Below are 18,388 nucleotides of genomic sequence, written 5' to 3'. Positions count from 1 at the left end.
GTTGTGTAAGCTATGTTCACCACTACGCCACCAATGCAGATTGTACTGGCTTATATGGAACCTATTCTGTTTGGATGGATACCTTGCTCAGCCTAGATATAGTAGGTAGGGCCTTGGATGTTTCCCAATGTAAAGTGCCTTACCCCCTCTGAGGAGTAAATAGGGGGTGAGGTGGGAGGGTCAGATGGAGGGAAGGGGAGGAGGGGAGGGAGTGGGAACTGGGATTGGTAAATGAAAAAAGATTGTTAACTTAAAAAAAAAGGAGAATGAGTTATGCAAGCCAAAGGCCTCCAGACGTGAATAAGCCCATGGTACTGAGCGTCTATTTGGAGAGATTTCAACCTGGTTTTCCCTCAGGTTCTTCATACCTTATTTCTTCAAACTTCATTGTTCTGGACTTCATCTTTTGGAACTTAAATTTTGTGTGAGCAAGGCATCGATGCTGCTGCATCTGTTCAACTGAAGGGGAACTCGTATTGCCAGGCAATGGTTTTCATCCGGTCCCCATCAAGGACCGCCACCGGAGGCTGCCTTGTAGAACTGAAACTTTTCCTCACACCACTGGCTTTGTTCATGTGAAAATTCCCTAGGGAGAGGCCTCAAAGCTGCTCTCTGACACTGCCACTGATACTTGAAGATAACAAGGGAATGATTTCATCACTTGCATTCCTAGGAGGTAGTTTTGCATGTGTAGCTCGGTCTGTTTGTGGGGCTCCTAGACGTGGGATCAGGACCTGTTCCTAGCTTTAGGGAACTAGCTCATTTCCCATGCTGGGTTGCCTAGCCCAACTTTGATGTGTGGGGAAGAGCTTGGTCCTACCTCAACTTGATGTGCCATGCTTTGTTGACTCCTAGGGGGGCCTGCCCTTCCTGAATGGAGATGGAGAAGGAGTGGAAGAGGGGCATAGAAGGGGGTAGGGGAAGGAAAGGATGGAGGGGAAACTGTGGTTAGTATATAAAATAAATGAGAAAAATTTAATTAAAATCTTAAATAAACAAATAAAAGAAATTTCCTAGACTATGCCTTATACTCTTCTTCTATACATGTTCTTCTGTGGATGAACAGAAGGAATGGGTGTCATCTCCCGATATCTATGTCTTTATCTAAGAGAGGATCCCTATTTGGGAGAGATATATACTTTAGTGAGTGGAGCAAGACAAATGTTTGAAAGACAGGCCAGGGTGAATATTGACAAGGACAAGGAATAGAAACAGTCCAGGTAGCTCATGGCAGAGACACTGCAAGCAGCAGTTAAATTCTTGTTCTTGGTCTGGAGGTAGGAATTGTCTCTAGCCTATCTGGTTTGGAGGCCAGAGTAGCTGTGGTTTCTGACCTCGGTTCTTGTTATCTCTCTTCTTCTAAATGAGCTCCTCTCCCTAGAGGCTGCACGTGAGGGTGTGACGGAAACTATAGACCAGACACTCGTTCCTCCTGGTGAACAACTTTGGAAGTCAATTTTAACCCACTCATGACCTAAATGTTTTTAGGGTCTTGATTGTTGACCAGGGCACATTATACAATCTTGGAGGTCATTAAGGATGAATGCCATGGCTTTGTTGAGGCCAATTAAAGAAAAGTTATTTCTTTCTGGTCAAAAGACTGGAATCTGTCTCTGGCCCTGGGAGGAGACATGTCATTCTGATCTGTCCCAAAGATTAGAACATTACATACTATTGCTTCCTCCCTCCAGAGTTAATCTAAATGGGCCTAGCAGTTACCATGCCAAGAGACCACCCCTCAGGAAAGATGATTCAGCTAAAGGCATGCAATGGAGATGGGAGGAATAATTATCCCTTCAATGAACTCAGGTACTTAGCCCTCTCCGTCACTCCTCCCCTATGAAGTAGTTTACAAAGTCTGCATCATAGAACACTGAAGTGGTCTGACCACTTTTCTGAGTCATTCTAGGACACTCTGGGATTTGTCACCTTTCTCTGAAGCCCCCATCCTTTTCTGCAATGAGGCTGCTTCTCTGTCATGTGGCTGCTTGCTGACATCCATGGTAAACTGACCCTGTCTGATGGCCTTTAAAGGCAGGGCTTTCACCCTTTCTAACTCGCTCTTCCTGGCAACTGTCAAGATTTGTAGCTTGTCTGGTTAATTGTTCTTCTTTCAAATAAACAAGCAAGCAAGCTAACAAACAAACAAACATAATGTCCTTGAGCTTTCTTTTAAGTCTCTTTCTAAATTAGTTTACTAGTGAGACTAAGATCCCCAGTTTCCCTAGGACCATGACTCTTTTCCAGAAACACATAGTGAGTTGCAATCTATCTCATGCATCCCAATCTTGCACACAGTCACAGTTTTGAAATATGTGATTAGAAAACAAGCCAGGAAAATTTGAATTTTCATTAAAAAACAACAATTTATTGAAAAAGAGTAATGCTTTGTACAAATTCCCACTGCAGTCCTCAAATATCAATTGGTCTCTTTCCAGGTTTGGTAGCAGGGTATAAAAATATCCAAACTGGGTAGGTTCTAACATAAAACTTCTATGGGATTATTTTGGAATATAGAACTCTGTGTGGTTTGGCAAGTGTTATTTGTATGCATTTACATTACCCATCATTAGGAATCTTAATTGTGTTAAAAGATCTTTGTATGATTTCTTTTACACATGGAAATATGATAAAACTTAAAATAATTCAAGTCTACATGACTCCATCCTTTGTACAGCTTCCTCTGCCTGGTTTTACCATGAAGTGTTCTTACTCTCTCCCAGAACTGCCGGCTTCCATCCAACTTTGCAAGTCTCGCTTCACCAAGAGCATCTCATCCCCCTTTGGTGTCCACACTGCCAGTTTCCTTCATTTCATTGGCTTAGTCGCAGACTGATAGAACAAAGATGTAATGGGTATGGGGCTCACACCTGTCATTTCAACAGCTGGGAAGCTGATGCCCAAGGATCTTTGGGTGACCCAGAGTTCTTGGCCAGCTTGGGCCACAGACCCAGACACTGTCTCAAACAACAAAGAGTTTTAGAGACTTAAGATCAGTTTAACTCAGTGAAGTTTAGTAGCTCATCATTTGAGAGACTCGTGAAGGAAAGAAACCCAATTAACAATTTTCTCTTTCCAGTTGTTTGAAGACTAACCACGAAATCAGGGAACTTAAATTCCTTAGCAAATACAGAGCCGCATGTTTCTCCTCATAAAACCGTGCCTGCGTGTGTCCCCTCTCGAATCTTGTGACACAGGCACAGCAGGAGTCAATGAACCCGTTGTGCAGATGTAGCAATACATTTAGGGCAGCCAAGGGCCTTTGCCCGAGTCAGTCATTAAGCGATAGCACCGAGACTCAAATCCAGGTCTCCAAATGTCATTGTCAACACCCTTTCCATTACGCCATCCTGCTCTGCTGACGGGCCTTTCCTACAGATTAGAAGAGTAAGAGCGCTTGCCAAAGTGAAACAGCACCAAGAGGCCAGGCACAGCAGAAGGGGAGGAAGTAGACTCATGACAAAAAAAAAAATACAGAGCAGTGTGACGGCGTGTGTGTAGATTTTCCTCAGTGACTTCGAGACTGCTAATTGAGCAAGGAAAAACACTACTTAAGCATATTTCATGTTCAAAGAATGAGAGTCATATCAGCTAATTAATACTCGCATTACCTCTACCAGCTGGTTAAGTGTAATTATCCCAATTTGGCAGATGGGAAAAGAGGTATAAAGACTGTAAATTGCTCACAGTTACGGAGAGGAGTGCATATCTGTCACCGTGTTATCGCTCTTGCAAGTCAAGCACTTTGCGCAGATAAACAGACCACACCTCTCAGAGACGAGCTAAACCACACGATAATTATACGTGAGAAACCAAGATAGCCGAGGAGGGCAGAAGAAGAACAGAGTTTGCAGGATCTGGAAGGGAGAATAAGTACCTGAAAAGGCAATCAATAAAACTGTTTCAACAGCACAGTTCGCAGTACGGCCACTCAGTGAAACAAATATTTTCAAAGCAAACAAGACAGCTCTAGACCAAAGTGCAAGGCCAGTGAGGGAAGATTAGCAGGAAAACAGCATCTGTCCAGATCTGCTCCCACAGCCCAGACACGGAAGCGCTAAGTAGGTATTTTAAGTTTCAAGTGTGGGCTGTGAAATTCGCTACTAGATTTGGGAGCTAGAATCAAATCTCCAAGTACCAGGCAGGAAAAGCAATCATTGTTAGAGCTTTAAAAAAATTAAATATGTTGTTGCAAAGAATACACATGGGAACATGGGAAAAGGAAGTCAGATTCGACAAGAAGGTTGGTCTTATGCAAAGATACTGTTGATCAAAGGGGAGATATTTGACTGATCACATATGTTCACAGAGAACAAGAAAAATGCATCAGTAGGCTTATTTAGTCAATATGAAATTGTATATACTCTAGAGTCATTTTCAGTATGCTGGTACCGGTATAAGGAAAATAAGAGGTTTTTAACTGTCTATTTTTAATAGAAAATATGTATATATACATATTTATACACACTAAAGGAGCACCCTTCCCCATTTGAGTGGGATCACTCAGTGGGAAGCAGCAGTTCAAATGCAAAAGGCTTCCTTCCTGGACTCAGGAAAGATGGTAAGGCACAGCCAAGCCCCTCATAGCCACTGGGATGTAAAAATATGCTTCCTTTTTTTATGCCACAGTTCACATAACCATAGTCAACAGTTTAGGGCCTCAATGTCAATATTAGTTTCAATGTCCATTTTGTATTTGTTCCGACAGGATCTCTTTCCTTTGCCTCTGTCACACGTAGTCTTTCCCACTAGAAGGTGTCGGCTTGGGATAAGGCCGTGGTGTTGGGTAAGAGGTTGTTTTCCGGGGACAGGAGCATGAAAGCAGGGCACCTCCCAGGAGGCAAAGGGAGGCAGCAGCCCAGCCAGTGAAGAGGGCCTGGCCAAATTCATACCTGAAAGAAAAGACAGCATCATGTTGCTGTGAGGACCATTGGCAAGAGAAGAAAATCAATAGCAAATGAATATATGTGTATATATATATATACCCATGATCCCCCAGGAGCTGTTGTTTGCGAGCATATCCATGAAATAATGTTTACACTGTAATTATCAATAATTTGCAACAGCACATCAGTAATACGCCATGCAATATACCAGTTTAATTACACAAATATTTCCAAAGACCTTTCCAAGAAAAAGAGGCTTTGAAAGGATGTTTAGACACTTGAGAAGTGAAGCCACAGTCCTAAGTTATCGCTTACAAAGTCAACTATTCTCAAATAGTAATCATTTCTCTAACACAAGTGCTTAATGATCTGAAAACCTAGTTAAAATAAAACATAAAATATATATTTTGAAAGAAAGACATCTGAATATTCCATGGCTAATTCCAGATTGAACAAGGCCAGGTGGACACATCAGTCCATATTCTTGGGATGAGGAGCCTGCGGCTAACTGTGGATATCACACAGAGAAAAGGCTTGAATGTAGACGGTACAGGACTTGGGTCCTGATGCAAGCCCACTTTGCAGCTCTGGACCAGCAGTTTTACATCTTGCCCATGGTTTCTCCCCTCGAAGCTGATTGTTTCCCTTGCTTCCCTGGAGGGTGTTCAGAGTAATGTGCCGTCATAGGATAACAAGTGTACAGAGCCCAGCAATTTATAAAATGCTTTCTCGTGCACTCCTAACATTACTACTCTGCTGAAAAGGTGGCCCATTGACCTCCAGCAGTTTCTGTCCCTACATCATAAATCTTACAGGATGGGCTAGGCTCCAAGAGCTGATGTATTCCAGCCTATGTTCTTCTGCCTGTGGGTGACTGTATGAAAAGACACACATTTATCTCTGCAAACACTGGGATTTTTCATTTGCTCGCCCTAGCTCTCACAAACAGTAATTACACCTTGACATTCTAGCTTTGAATGTAGTTATTAAGCTTTATGGATGGCAAGACAGTGAGACAATAAGCCTTGTCCCCGATCAAAGAGCATTGTTACCCGAGAGCCAAGACTCAGGGCCTGAACTTGAAAAACTCGAACTATTAAGAAAGGTGACCCTTGTAAAGTCAACTTTATAGTAGCAATGGAACACACAATTTTGAAGTAGCATTGGAACGTACTGGAAAAATACAACACGGTTTCATGTGGAAACTATCAGAAATGAAGCATTATTTGTTAACCACTATGATGGTTCTATTTTGTCAATAAATCATGAACCTGCTTATTAGTTCCAAGCGATCACAGATATCAGAAACATTATATGCTTCAAGAAGAACATGTCCAACACATTGCCATTTTTGTTCATAATTTGGGAAAGAAAAAAACATGTAATATATTATTGGCTAGAATCCAGCTTAGAACATTTCTTCTTTGAAGTGTGCTTTGTCATTAGTCCTGGCTGTTCAAGCCATTATCCAATTCATTTGAACATGGCTCACAGGTCATTCAAATTGTTTGGAAGTTTGACATAAATTTCCCCACAATTCTTGAAAGCGAGTCTGAGAAACTAAAGCACTGGTGGGAGTCTGCTGAAGACAAAAAGGGCTGATTTTCAGAGAACGAACTTTTTTACACATGACTAGCCTTACCTGGCATTGACGGGGGTCATGGGGTCATAGAACTCCTGAACAATTCTGTTTCCATACCATGCTGTGGCCACTAAAGTTGCCAGACCTATGGAAATTCAAACCAAAGTCATTAATCACTACGGGACGCTGAGCACAAAAACACAGACTATTAAACCTAATTGTATTCTACCAGAATTGAATCTCATCGAGAGTGCTGACATTTTATTTTATTGTTATGGAAATCAATTTGACTTAGATATGATTTATTCCAACTGTTCTACAAAGAATTACAAAGAAATTAGATGGAAGTTGGGCCTAGATTATGCTACTTATGACATCTTATTTATGTATAGTTCAAGATCACGGGCACAAATACTGTTCCTTAGGAACAACTTGACTGGTTCACCTTCTTCAAAACCCCTGACAAAGGTTCTTCAGTCCTGCAGTTCAGTGTATGAAACTACTTTTGAACGACAATGTTCATTACTATGAGCAGAGAATTGCTTACAGGAAGGTAAGATGAAAATCATCCTGCATTCTTCTTGACAAATCCAAAATCCATTTTTAGGTTTTGATCCAGCAGCAAACCCTGAGCTAACTATCACAGGAAGTAGAACCTTTTTCAGAATGGGCTAGAGCATCCAGACTCTTCCTACCCCAGGTTTAAGGCAATATCTAATATTGGAATCATCTGGTGAGGTGACACCCTTGATTGCTTTATATAACTGAACTTAATTGTTCATGACATTTTGTAATCAATAATGGAAGGAAGTGATTGGGCAATGTCGCTCATTCCGGTGATTATATGATGTCTAAATTGTAAAGTTTATTTTCATCTAAAGAGATATTCGTCAAAAGATACAAACTTTCAAGTAGAAAATAAGAAAAAGTTTGAGAGACTTCTTTTATGATATAGGAACTATAGGGTTCTTAAAAATGCTAGAGGGTAACCAGGTGGTGCACCAGGGAGGCAGAGACAGGTGGCTCTTTGTGAGTTCAAACCAGCCTGGGGTACAGAGTTAGTTCTAGGACAGGCAGGATTGCACGACAGAAAAATCCTGTCTTGAAAACAAATAAACAGGAAGGAGAAGGAGGAGAAGAAGGGGAGGGAGGAGAAGGAGAAGGAAGGAGAAGAAAAAAGGGAAGGGGGAGAGGGAGGAAAAGGAAGGAGAAGAAAAAGGAGGAGGAGGAGGAGGTGGAGAAGAAGAAGAGGAAGAGGAGGAAGAAAATGTTACAGTGGTTGAAAAGTGCCATTCCCAAAGAAATAACATCTGAGGCAAAACATACAGACAGCTTAATTTATTCATTGTAGAACATATATACACTTCAAAGTACCATGCTTCATATAATAAGTGCACATAAAACTGTCAAATCTAATACTAATTTTAAAAGAAAATAGGTAGCTTCTTTTTATAATATTTGATGGCACATAAGATCATTCTGTCTGTGTGTGCAAACTGCTCAGACACATGCTTTTGAACTAGCCACTTGGACTTCTGAGTCCACTCTAGATTGCTCTGGGAATCATGCATGTCTGTGGTATGTATGGGAATCATGGGGATAGGTGTGGTACAATATGCTGGGCATCTGGTCACTTTAATCACATCTTTAGGGAAGTTACACTTGGCCTTCATTACTGGATAAATTCACAAACTATGCTGGATCAAAAGCCCCCTCTGGTCTTCCACCAACAAGAGAAATAAAGAGATAATATCTAAGTCTCATTTTTAGTAGTTATATCACCTATATAATTAATTATTACATACAGCCAAAACATGGGATCTATACAGTAGCCTATTGTTCCATCTATGTATTCTATACTGTCTACATATGAAATTAACCAACAGCATATCTGTAATATAATATCTACCATATTTAAAATATCCTTAAAAAGTTCCAAAATGGTATTCATCATTTATATTTCTCTGTTCCTCAAACATATAACCTGTCAGTCAAGATTTGAATAAAGCAGACAACGTTGCTTGTTTTCCGTGTGACACATAACCTATTTTGTCATCAGTTTTCATACCTGTTTCTGTAGTTTTCTTCCTTGGTTCAGCTAACCCTACACCCTAACTTGTCAATATTCCACCCGCTGCACTCCACTTGGCCTGTCTTCTCTCTGATCCATGGGTACACACACACACACACACACACACACACACACACACACACACAGAGAGAGAGAGAGAGAGAGAGAGAGAGAGAGAGAGAGAGAGAGAGAGAGAGAGAGAGAAGGTCTTATGCACTTACACAGCTGAGGGTGGCCTTGAACTCCACACTCCTCTGCACACGCTACTCTCCTGCTGAGATCACATGCACCACCATGTTCCACAACTATAGCTACCAAATAGCACATTCCGAATCACAAAACATGGGTCCAGACTCTTTTGCTAAGTATTAAACATCTTTCTGAATCTAAAGAGATGGCGCCTAAGAAACAAGTGGGCACCCGAGTCCTTCAAGGTTGTATGTGATGAAAGTGCCCACAAGTCAAGTTTTCATGTGATTCTTCCTGAGAACATGAAAGCCAACAGTCTGACTGTAAGGCCCTGAAATTATCTGTATTTTACGAATGCTAAGTTATGTTACAACTTTTCAAGTACAAGGAATCTGACATAAACTAAGAAACTAAACCCCAGAAAGTAGATTTCAAACCACTCCTGCGAAAACTAGGTAAGAGAGAAGGAGGGGCCGCTCTTACCGGAAACGAGGAAGATCACGCCCCCAATGACAGCCATCCACATCTTCTGCACCTCGTCGTCCTCCAGACACTTCATGCACTTCATGCCGACAGTGGACACGAAGATGGCGATCAGCCCCAGCAGGATGCCGATTACCATCAAGGCACGGGTCGCCTGCAAAGTACCTGAGAGGAAACATTTTGGACATGTAAAAATCCTGCCTAAGGCAGCACAAAAGAGGCAAGAGATGAAATTATCCCCTTGTTTTTCAGGAGGGGAGAAGTAAACAAGGAGTCTGAAGGACACGAAGATGTAGTGATATTTCTGCGGTAGCCACAAGAATTGTCACTAGGCAGATGAACAGAGTCTGGAGGTAGCTTGGACTTCAGTTATTCAACTCAAAATCAACCGGAAAAACAACAACAACAACAACAACAACAGACTAATGACTCAACTGAATCGGTCCCACTCAACTGAATATGTAATCATTACTTCCTGAATACTTAGATTCTGAACTAACATTTATATATTTTATCCTTTATGGTCACCATTCATACCTAAATGGCTTAAAATACATATTTAGTACTAGCCACTTGTTTTAGGATTTCAGACAAAAAACAAACAACAACAACAAAAAAACCCAAGTGAATCTGGATGATAAATGAGATGGTCATGGCTAGATAGCATTTTATCCCTAGTTATCAGAGGTTGAGGGTGGGGAAGGATGCCGCTTTCTAGAACATTAATGCTAAGGCAATCTTTAAGAAGGTAACTTGGAGCAGAGCAGTAAATTCATAGGAAATGACACCACTGGTTTTTACAACTACAAAATCTCGTGTTATAATGTCAAAGATAATAATCCCAACTTGTATTTCTCAGGTTTCCACCAATTATCTAAAGTCTCCATTCTTATCTTTGCTGTGCTGTGTTATCACCAAAGACAGGTTTCAGAGACTGAGCCAGAGTGTTTCCTAAAGAAAAAGGCAGCATTGTGGTATATAAATATAGGATCTCTCTCTCTCTCTCTCTCTCTCTCTCTCTGTGTGTGTGTGTGTGTGTATTTGTGTGTGGTTACACTGGTTATAAGATTTTTAAACTACAGTTTTTTTTCAGCTGAACATCATTATCTAACATACAGCCTTAATATGTGAACTGGAAGGTTGTATGTGGAGATATTCACATCGCAGGAAACCTTGGATCTTGGAAAAACGACCTAATATTCTTTAGGACCATGTCTGTATTTTATGATATATAAGGGACAACATCTCTACACAGTGAGTTAGAACGGTTTGCTCCTTGCTGGTCTTCAGGGGTGACTATGATAATGACAGTCCTAATATTTAATGTGTACACAGCCTTAGTCTTCACATGTTCAAGACTGAGCAGTTAGGTTACCAATTTCAATTTAAAACAAACACCTCTGGAACACCATGGCATTTTCACTTATACCCACCTCTATCCTTGTTATCACAATCAATAGCAGAAACACACTAATTCCTTTCTAAATAGGATCAATTGCATTTTCACAGAATTTCAAGGATATTTGAAAGCAAGTTTTACTCCTTCATCAAAATACTAAACAGTACACTCTCTGCCTCTTATGCCATATTCATCTGCTCATAAGTATGTGCTAAGGACATAAGCACAACTCTCTTGTACTCCGCACAGAGTTCCAGGGTGACAAAGGAACTATGGGATCAAAGCCACGTTCCATGCCCATGGCTTTACTAGGAACTGAAGCTGTTCATATGACCAGTAGAAAACTTTCATTGGACTCACAAACCATGTTGTCATATGAACAGGAAAGTCCCAAGGACTCCCAGTTAAGGTGTTCACTTCCTTCTGATTTATTAACAGTGGTTACAAGGGCAGTTGGTATGTATTAGGAAAAATGAAAAACAAGATAATTACATTCTTATGAAGCACAGATTTCAGATTTGGTTCCGGCTCAGAAGAAGAGCATTTTGGGAAGGTGCAGTAGTCAATACAGGGGTCTCTGTGCCTGAAGGAGAGGGTGACTACCCCTGCCAGTTTGCCCACAATACTCCATATTTTAAATGAAAAGTCCAGAAATCTGAGAAGGCACCAGATCCTGAGTAAATCAGGACAAATTCTGATTCTACTGATAAATGATAAATGTTGGGAAGTGCAATGATGTTTATCAAGGTTGGCAAAAGGAACACACACACGTGTGTGTATGTATATATGTATGAATATATATATATATCATATATATGAAGACATACATATACATCATACATATATACAGAGTTTTGTAGGCCACTTTCATGAGTTCAGAGCCTATCCTAAATGGAACGAAAAGTCATTGGAGGATCCTAAGGCGGAGTGGCCTGACTCTTACCCTTAGTGAAGAAACAGTATAATTAGAAAACGCTAATGTTATGGTAGCCATTCACAGACATATATGACCCTCTCTGTCTCAGACACCTCCTCAAAACTAATTTCTTGATCAATTCTCTATGGGTGACTGCTGTGGGTGTCTTTCGTCTCTCTGGAAGTAGTCTGTGTCACACAGCTGCCACCCAGACTTAGTTCATATAATAGTCATTCGATCCAGGCATGAAGCCAAAGCACAGGCCACCAGCCCCAGAGATCTGAGCACTGGGCACAAGACATCCTTCGGGAGGAGCCTCCTGCACAGCAGACTCAAGAATCAAGTTTATGAAACATTTGGTCTTCTACTCAAGGAGCACCCAGGTATAGCCTATGGACATGCCATCTTCCCATCATCAAGTATTCCCTAATGGTTCATCTTTACATTAACAGGAAGGCATCTGTGCGTCATGCTATTGTTTTATTTACTACTTTTACAAAGTTAAGTAGAAGTGACAGGTATTCTATCCTGTGCTAGCTAACAACCCTACATTACTTCCTTTTCTTAAAGAACAGTGTCCAACACATACATGCAGTCAATGGTCAATATTATTTGTAACTACAAAACCATAGAGATGAGGGACCCTGTTTTCATTTTAAAAACACAAAAAAAGCTGTATGGAATAAGAATATTGTTTTGCAAAGAAACATTTTCCATTTACACCTGGAAGCCATAGGGTTATGAATTATCTTCTGTTTAATATTAGACTGGCACCAAATGGGGACATTGGATAATTCCATGAGCAGAAAGTATAAAAATAATACAAGTGTTCTCCCACATCCCAAACAATGCTGGAAAACTGTAACAACATGGAAATTTACAAGACGGGGCACCTGTAATGATGGATTACAAGTCAGACAAAGAAACTGTTGTTCTACGGTTGTGACCGTTTTCCGTAGAGATCCATTCTAAACTGGAGTTTTCTGCCGGACTAGGCAAATACTTTCCAGTGAAGGTCTTGTGCAAGTCCTTCAAGTCAGAGCCTTAAACTGTGTCAGTGTGGACCGCCGCTAGACGGATGCACTTGGATGGCTTCTGTCTGAACTGCCGCTTACACCTCCTGACGGGTCACACGCATCATTCAGTCTGTTCTCAGTGTGCTTGGACTAGGATACCTTTGCTCTTCAAAGCTGGTGATAATGTGATATAGAAAGCACATCCTTATGTCAAGCTAAATATTCAAAATCTTACTTATTTAGCAGACACCTCCTTGGAGGTTCCAGGGATGCTAAAGTTTTGGTATGTACAGCTAGGCTTAAGTTAGGCTACAGAATGCTAGAAATTCATGCGGAGAAAAAAAAACCTGCACTTTTCCTTTCACTTGATATAGTTTTAAAGTTCTGTATTCGATGAACTCTTGTTACGGTGTTTCTCTTTCTTTCTCAGCAGAACGGGATGGCAAATCATGGAAGTTAGTAGTGAAGAATTAGTGCTCCAGAATAATATTTGGTGCAGAAATACAGCCATATACTATTGCACTATGCCCAATAGAACTTGCATGTCTTTCTTCGACCTTGTAATTTGTAGCTAGCTCTGTAACAGTTTAGTTGAAGTTATGTGTGGAGAAGCTGGCTTGCAAATACTGGAAAAGCTACCCTATTGTTTCCGAGCATTCTTCAGCAGCAAACAGGAAGGCAGCCTTCTAATTACACTCAGCCAGATTGAAAATCTGCAGCTTAAAGACCCCCTAAGGAGTTCTCAACGCTCTCAACCAGAAAGTATAATTAAAAAAATACTTACAAAGATCTCTACTTATAAGACAAGAAATGAGTTAGACACTACCTTTCTACTACAGTTATTTTAATCAAAGTTTGCAAAGACAAGCTTAGACAGGCAGGAAACTTCCCCCCTCCTTGAACTTTAAAGACATGCTCTCCAAGCTGTAGAATCCCTGTAAATACTTGGCACTGGGCATACCCTGCTCTATACCCCTATTACCATTCCTACCCTATGTTCTATATATCATGAGCAAGCCAGATTTTAATGGTATTTCTGCCCTCACAGCGTCCCAATAAGTCTCAGGGATCAAATAACTGCCCACTGTGTGCCTGGAGCACAAACACCTTCTCTTTCACAACTACATGAGCTTATGCCGATGATCAGAGCACACTGCTGTGGACTTGCTGATTATTATGGCTTTTACTTTTACCAGTGTTCAAAGTTTCACAAGTGCCTTCGCTGTTCAATTTCTGTTGTGCAGGTGCCTGAGCTGGTGGGCTAAGTGTGACGTCAGCACACGAGTTCCATCAGTAGTGCAAGTGTTCCTGGAGGATGAGGGCTTGACACCTCTCAGAGAATACTGAGAAGTTTTGTTCTCTCTCTCTCTCTCTCTCTCTCTCTCTCTCTCTCTCTCTCTCTCTCTCTCTCTCTCAAAAAACCCTATTTTTAAATGCCTCATTATTAAAGGTATGCCCCGTATTACCATTTTCATGGCCACAATCTTTTTTATTAAAATATAATTACATAATTTTCCCACTTCCCGTTTCTATTCTCTCCAACCTCTCCCACTCATTCCCCGCCTCAAATAACTTTTTCCATGACACTTGGAATTATCACCCCAATCTAGAAAACCTGTGCTATGCCACTTGCTCTTTCTCCTTCAGTCACTGAAGTTAGTAACAAAGAAAACTGACACTGGCCGGAGTCTTTGCCGCATTCCTACAAGTGAAAACAGGGCCAGGCTCAGGTTGGCTGAGCAGATGAGTGGGCCTTTGATTCATTCCTCTGTTCCTCCTACGCTGCCCTATTTTCCAAGTGTTGCATTCGCCCTTAGTCTAGGAAGACCAAATAGCTCTCCCTGGATAGTGTAAGCTGGAACTCAATTTGAGTCTTTTCGTTTTGAGTCTTGGCTCTGCACACCCGTGGCTTTTCTGTATGTTCACGATTTAGCAACATAAAGGAGTCTAGAGAATCCCGAGTGGCTGCCGTCCTCTCCGCCTGTGCCGCACAGGCATCCAAGCCAGTGATTTTGCTCCCCTGATTGAGCCTGACATCATGGGGAGAGTGCTGGGAAACCTCAGGACAGCCAATACTCATTAAACACACCTACACACATGTGGATTCATGCCGAGCAAGTCCAACAGGCCAGGGTAGCTTATAAACAAATTACAGAAGTCCGGGGCCAGGTGAGACTTAAAGAGAGTCTAGCATAACCTCCCATTTGTCTGGTGCTTGGATCTTCACAGCAGCCTTCCTACAAAAATGCTTACTTCTTCTCCGCTTTGATACCTCCCAACATGCAGCCTCCCGGGAAAGCCCTGTCTTTGGACAGCGCTGCCTATTAAAGTGAAGCAAGCAGAAGCAATTAGCTAAGCAGGCAACTGGCTTCCCACAATGTTGGGAATTAAACCCAAACCAAGAGAGATGTGTGAAGTAGACAAAGAAAAGTCTACTAGAACTGCACCTGGCCCTCTCTTTTGTAGGTCTAAATTTCAGCTACAAGGGTCATCTCCCTAGATAGCACATGCAGGGATATAGAAACGGTCTTGGCTGTTATAGATCATAACTCACAGTGTAACAGCTGTTTCTCCAAGAAATTTATTATTTACATATTCAGAAGATGTTTGGCCAAAGCTACATACAAAATGACTTCTTTTTGCTGTATACAGTGACTCTCTATGGGGTGTAATAATATGACACTTCCTGCATACATTGTGTAAAGGTCATGAGGTTTTCACAACTGATACCAGATATAATAGAAGCAGCAGCCTGGAATGTCTGGTTACAAAACCCTGACATCCTCTATCTTGACCCTTAGTTCAGGTGGGCTCCGCTGGCAGAACTTGAAAGTACAATTTTGGGAACCCCATCGCCCTGCTTCTCACCACAAGACATCCCGTGAGAGGTAACCTTCACGAGGCACACACAGAATAAACCCTTTCATCTCTAGGCGTCAGGGAACTACACTAAAACCAGCCAGTGAATCACCAAGCAGATCTCTTCATCGGGTGGGCGTGAGCACCACAGCTCAGGTGGAGAAACAGAGACAAGTTTTCTGGGCCTGGTCCAAAGGCACCCTAGTGAATCACTGCTCAGCTGGGAGACAAGATGTGAGTCAAGGCTCACGCTTCTGGGAATTGGTTTAGGGAGAGAGGCTACGGGGCTCCATCTTGAATAAACTATGGTTTCAACCAAAACAGGCAATAGAAGTTATTCTCCAATAAAACAAATCAACAGACAGTTTCTGAAAATGCTTGTTATGGAAGGCTCTTCGATGCTTTTGTCCTGGTTTTAAGAACTATAATAACTGTATAAGCAAGGAATAAATTCTAATGAAACATTTCATATAGTATTCTGGGTAGGGATGAGCCGAGGATTTGCTACATGGGACCATTATTCTAACCAGTCATGTGAAGAAGTTCAACCTGATAAAATGAAGAATTTGCATTAGAAGAACAAATTGGAAGGGAAGCTCTCTAAACCTGTCCAGAACACACCCCACCTGGCCTGCCCCATGGTACAGTTCTGAAAGCGTCTGGCATCACGTCCTAAATGCCTTTCTCTTTCCACCAGTATGTTTGTTATTTCTCAGTTACTAACAGCCTGACTGTATCCAGGAGGATAATAAGCAATGCATCCTTACCAAACTTATAGATTCCTTTTGATATAGGAGTGCAGACGAGGAGACACACCACACTGGCTGACTAAATTCTATAGATACTCAGGGTGTCAAGCTGGGATAGATGAAGAGCTGCACCCCGTGGGATGGGATTTGGACAATGCCAGCACACTGTTCACCCAGTGTTCGCAGATGACTGCAGGATAACGTTGTTTTGGCAAAGGTTGGGGGAACTGGTCTTCTTCCTGTGAGTTAAAGGACAGGACAGACTCACAGAACACCAGTGTGATTTCTCCAGGAGGAGCAAACGGCCACAAATGGTATTATGGAAGTGAGAATTTAATGGTTTTCTGATAAAGCACTCATTTTTTAAAAAAATCTTAACATGAAAGTGAAGACATTTTATCATCTGTTTCCCCAGGACGTATCAAAATATATGTCTCCACACGTCTTTCTGCATACATGAGGAGTGATCCTCCATTATATGGAGATTCCCTTGAGGAGGGGAAATCATGAAAAGACCCCTTCTTCTTCCCAGTTGGTATCTGCTCCTATCAGTGGCACCCACTAGGCTTCTGTGCCTTCGCTCTTCTCGTACTGACCAGGTTATCCAGAAGTCTTCTCTTCTGTGACCCACTCCCCACTTGCCACCAGCCTTCCCTGTCTAAACTTATACTGTACATGCCGCCTCTTCTTCATAGACCCTAGGTTGGAAGGCCAACATTTGAGGAGCTCTCAGGAGGAAAAACCCAAAGACACATAGATTTAACCTTAGCTGTGCATAGGAAACACCATGAGACAAGAGCCAGAAAGTTCCTTATTTGATATTTCCAAATAGTCTACTTAACTTTGAAAGTTTGAACCCTACCCAACCTGTACCGTTTTCTTTCCCAAACCCTATCAGAATGTGTAGAAGAGGCCCAAGAGTTCAAATTCCACTGTGACCTTCATTCTCCCATTCTCCACCCACGCTGATTGGAATTTGAGGCCGAATCACACCCAGAAGGGCAGAAGGTGCCAAACAGGGACTTAGAGGCAAATCTAGGGCTTTGACCTGAGGCTCGGCTTCTCTTTGCTTTCTCACGACAGAGCACATGCTCAGAAGCCTTGACCAACTTAAGAGAAGGTAACCCTGGGTAATTACAGGACAGCTCCAGGATGAACGATGCTACTATACAGAACCGGGGGCTCTGGGGCCAAAGGATGGGGAAGGGTTGTCAGGGGAGGGAGAGTGAGGGGTGCACTCACTGTTCAGATTCAGCAAGGAGTCGAAGACTTTGCACTGTATCTGTCCGGTGCTTTGCGAAACGCAGGACATCCACAGTCCCTCGTAGATGGCCTGAGCCGTCACGATGTTGTCCCCAGCGTAGGAGTAAATCTTCCACTGGGGTAGGGCAGTGCTGACGATGGAGCCAATCCATCCCAGCGAAGCCAGGATGAAGCCCAACAGCTGCAGCCCCGCATTGGCCATGGCTCGGTCCAAGGCTCGCGCGGGTTCAGTGGCAGGTGCAGAAGGCGGAGTTTGCAAGGTGCGCCCCTCGGCTCCCGAAGGTGGCGGGGTCTCGGCGAACAAGTTCTTGCTAGGACCCCTGCTCCCTGTGCTGCGGAGGGCGAGGCTCCTGGCTTCTGGTCCGGGTCAGCCGCGGAGTCTGAAAGCGAGAAGTGGCAGAGTTCTCTGAGATGCCGAACCGCCCGGCGCTGCAATTTAAAGCAGCTCCGCCCCTCCCGGCATGCAGCTCCCCCTGGCGGTTTCATGGCTGAGTCCCCACGAGGAACGCTGGGTCCTCCCCAGGCCACCTCTCCAGTGGTGGGGGATGTCCCAGGCGACTTGAGGACAACTTGAAGATAATCAGGCATCCCTACCCGTCCCGGTTCATTTCTCTCCTAGCTCTTGATAGGCCTTTCTTCATTTCACTCCATAGCTAGCAAAAAAGTTTATCGTGTCTGTGTAAATACTGAAAAAAATGCATAAAGATGAAAGCTGAAGAGAGCCAGGAATCGGTTTTCATTTTTAATATCTTCTCAGTGTGCTATTCAGGAACACTTCTAACTCGGAGCTCCCCTACTGCGAACCCCCGTACCTTTCCTCTTGTTTGATTACCTTCTTTATTCTTTGGGGACTCTCTCTTCCCTTCTGCTCGTCAAGATCATTCCATTAGATTTCTCCCACTTCTCCCAGAGGCCTCGGGGATCTCGACACTTTATAAATCAGGGAAATGCTACCCAGAGAGTGTCACACGGCAA

At 42.5% G+C, this 18,388-nt stretch overlaps 1 protein-coding gene across 1 annotated transcript; it reads right to left on the bottom strand.

Moving 5' to 3' along the window:
- Nucleotides 1-2,344: 2,344 nt before the first annotated feature.
- On the bottom strand, nucleotides 2,345-17,841 carry Cldn1 (claudin 1). The gene is made up of 4 exons (XM_075967655.1): nucleotides 17,393-17,841; nucleotides 9,212-9,376; nucleotides 6,529-6,613; nucleotides 2,345-4,892 (listed from the first exon to the last, which is right to left on the bottom strand). The coding sequence occupies exons 1-4, from the start codon at nucleotides 17,613-17,615 to the stop codon at nucleotides 4,730-4,732; spliced, it is 636 nt and encodes a 211-aa protein (XP_075823770.1). The 5' UTR covers nucleotides 17,616-17,841; the 3' UTR covers nucleotides 2,345-4,729.
- Nucleotides 17,842-18,388: the final 547 nt, after the last annotated feature.

Source organism: Microtus pennsylvanicus, chromosome 1 (genome assembly GCF_037038515.1).
Source record: "Microtus pennsylvanicus isolate mMicPen1 chromosome 1, mMicPen1.hap1, whole genome shotgun sequence".
Lineage (NCBI taxonomy): Eukaryota > Metazoa > Chordata > Mammalia > Rodentia > Cricetidae > Microtus > Microtus pennsylvanicus.
The sequence above is the reverse complement of the archived record's forward strand: the minus strand, read 5'-3'. Positions and strand labels throughout refer to the sequence as shown.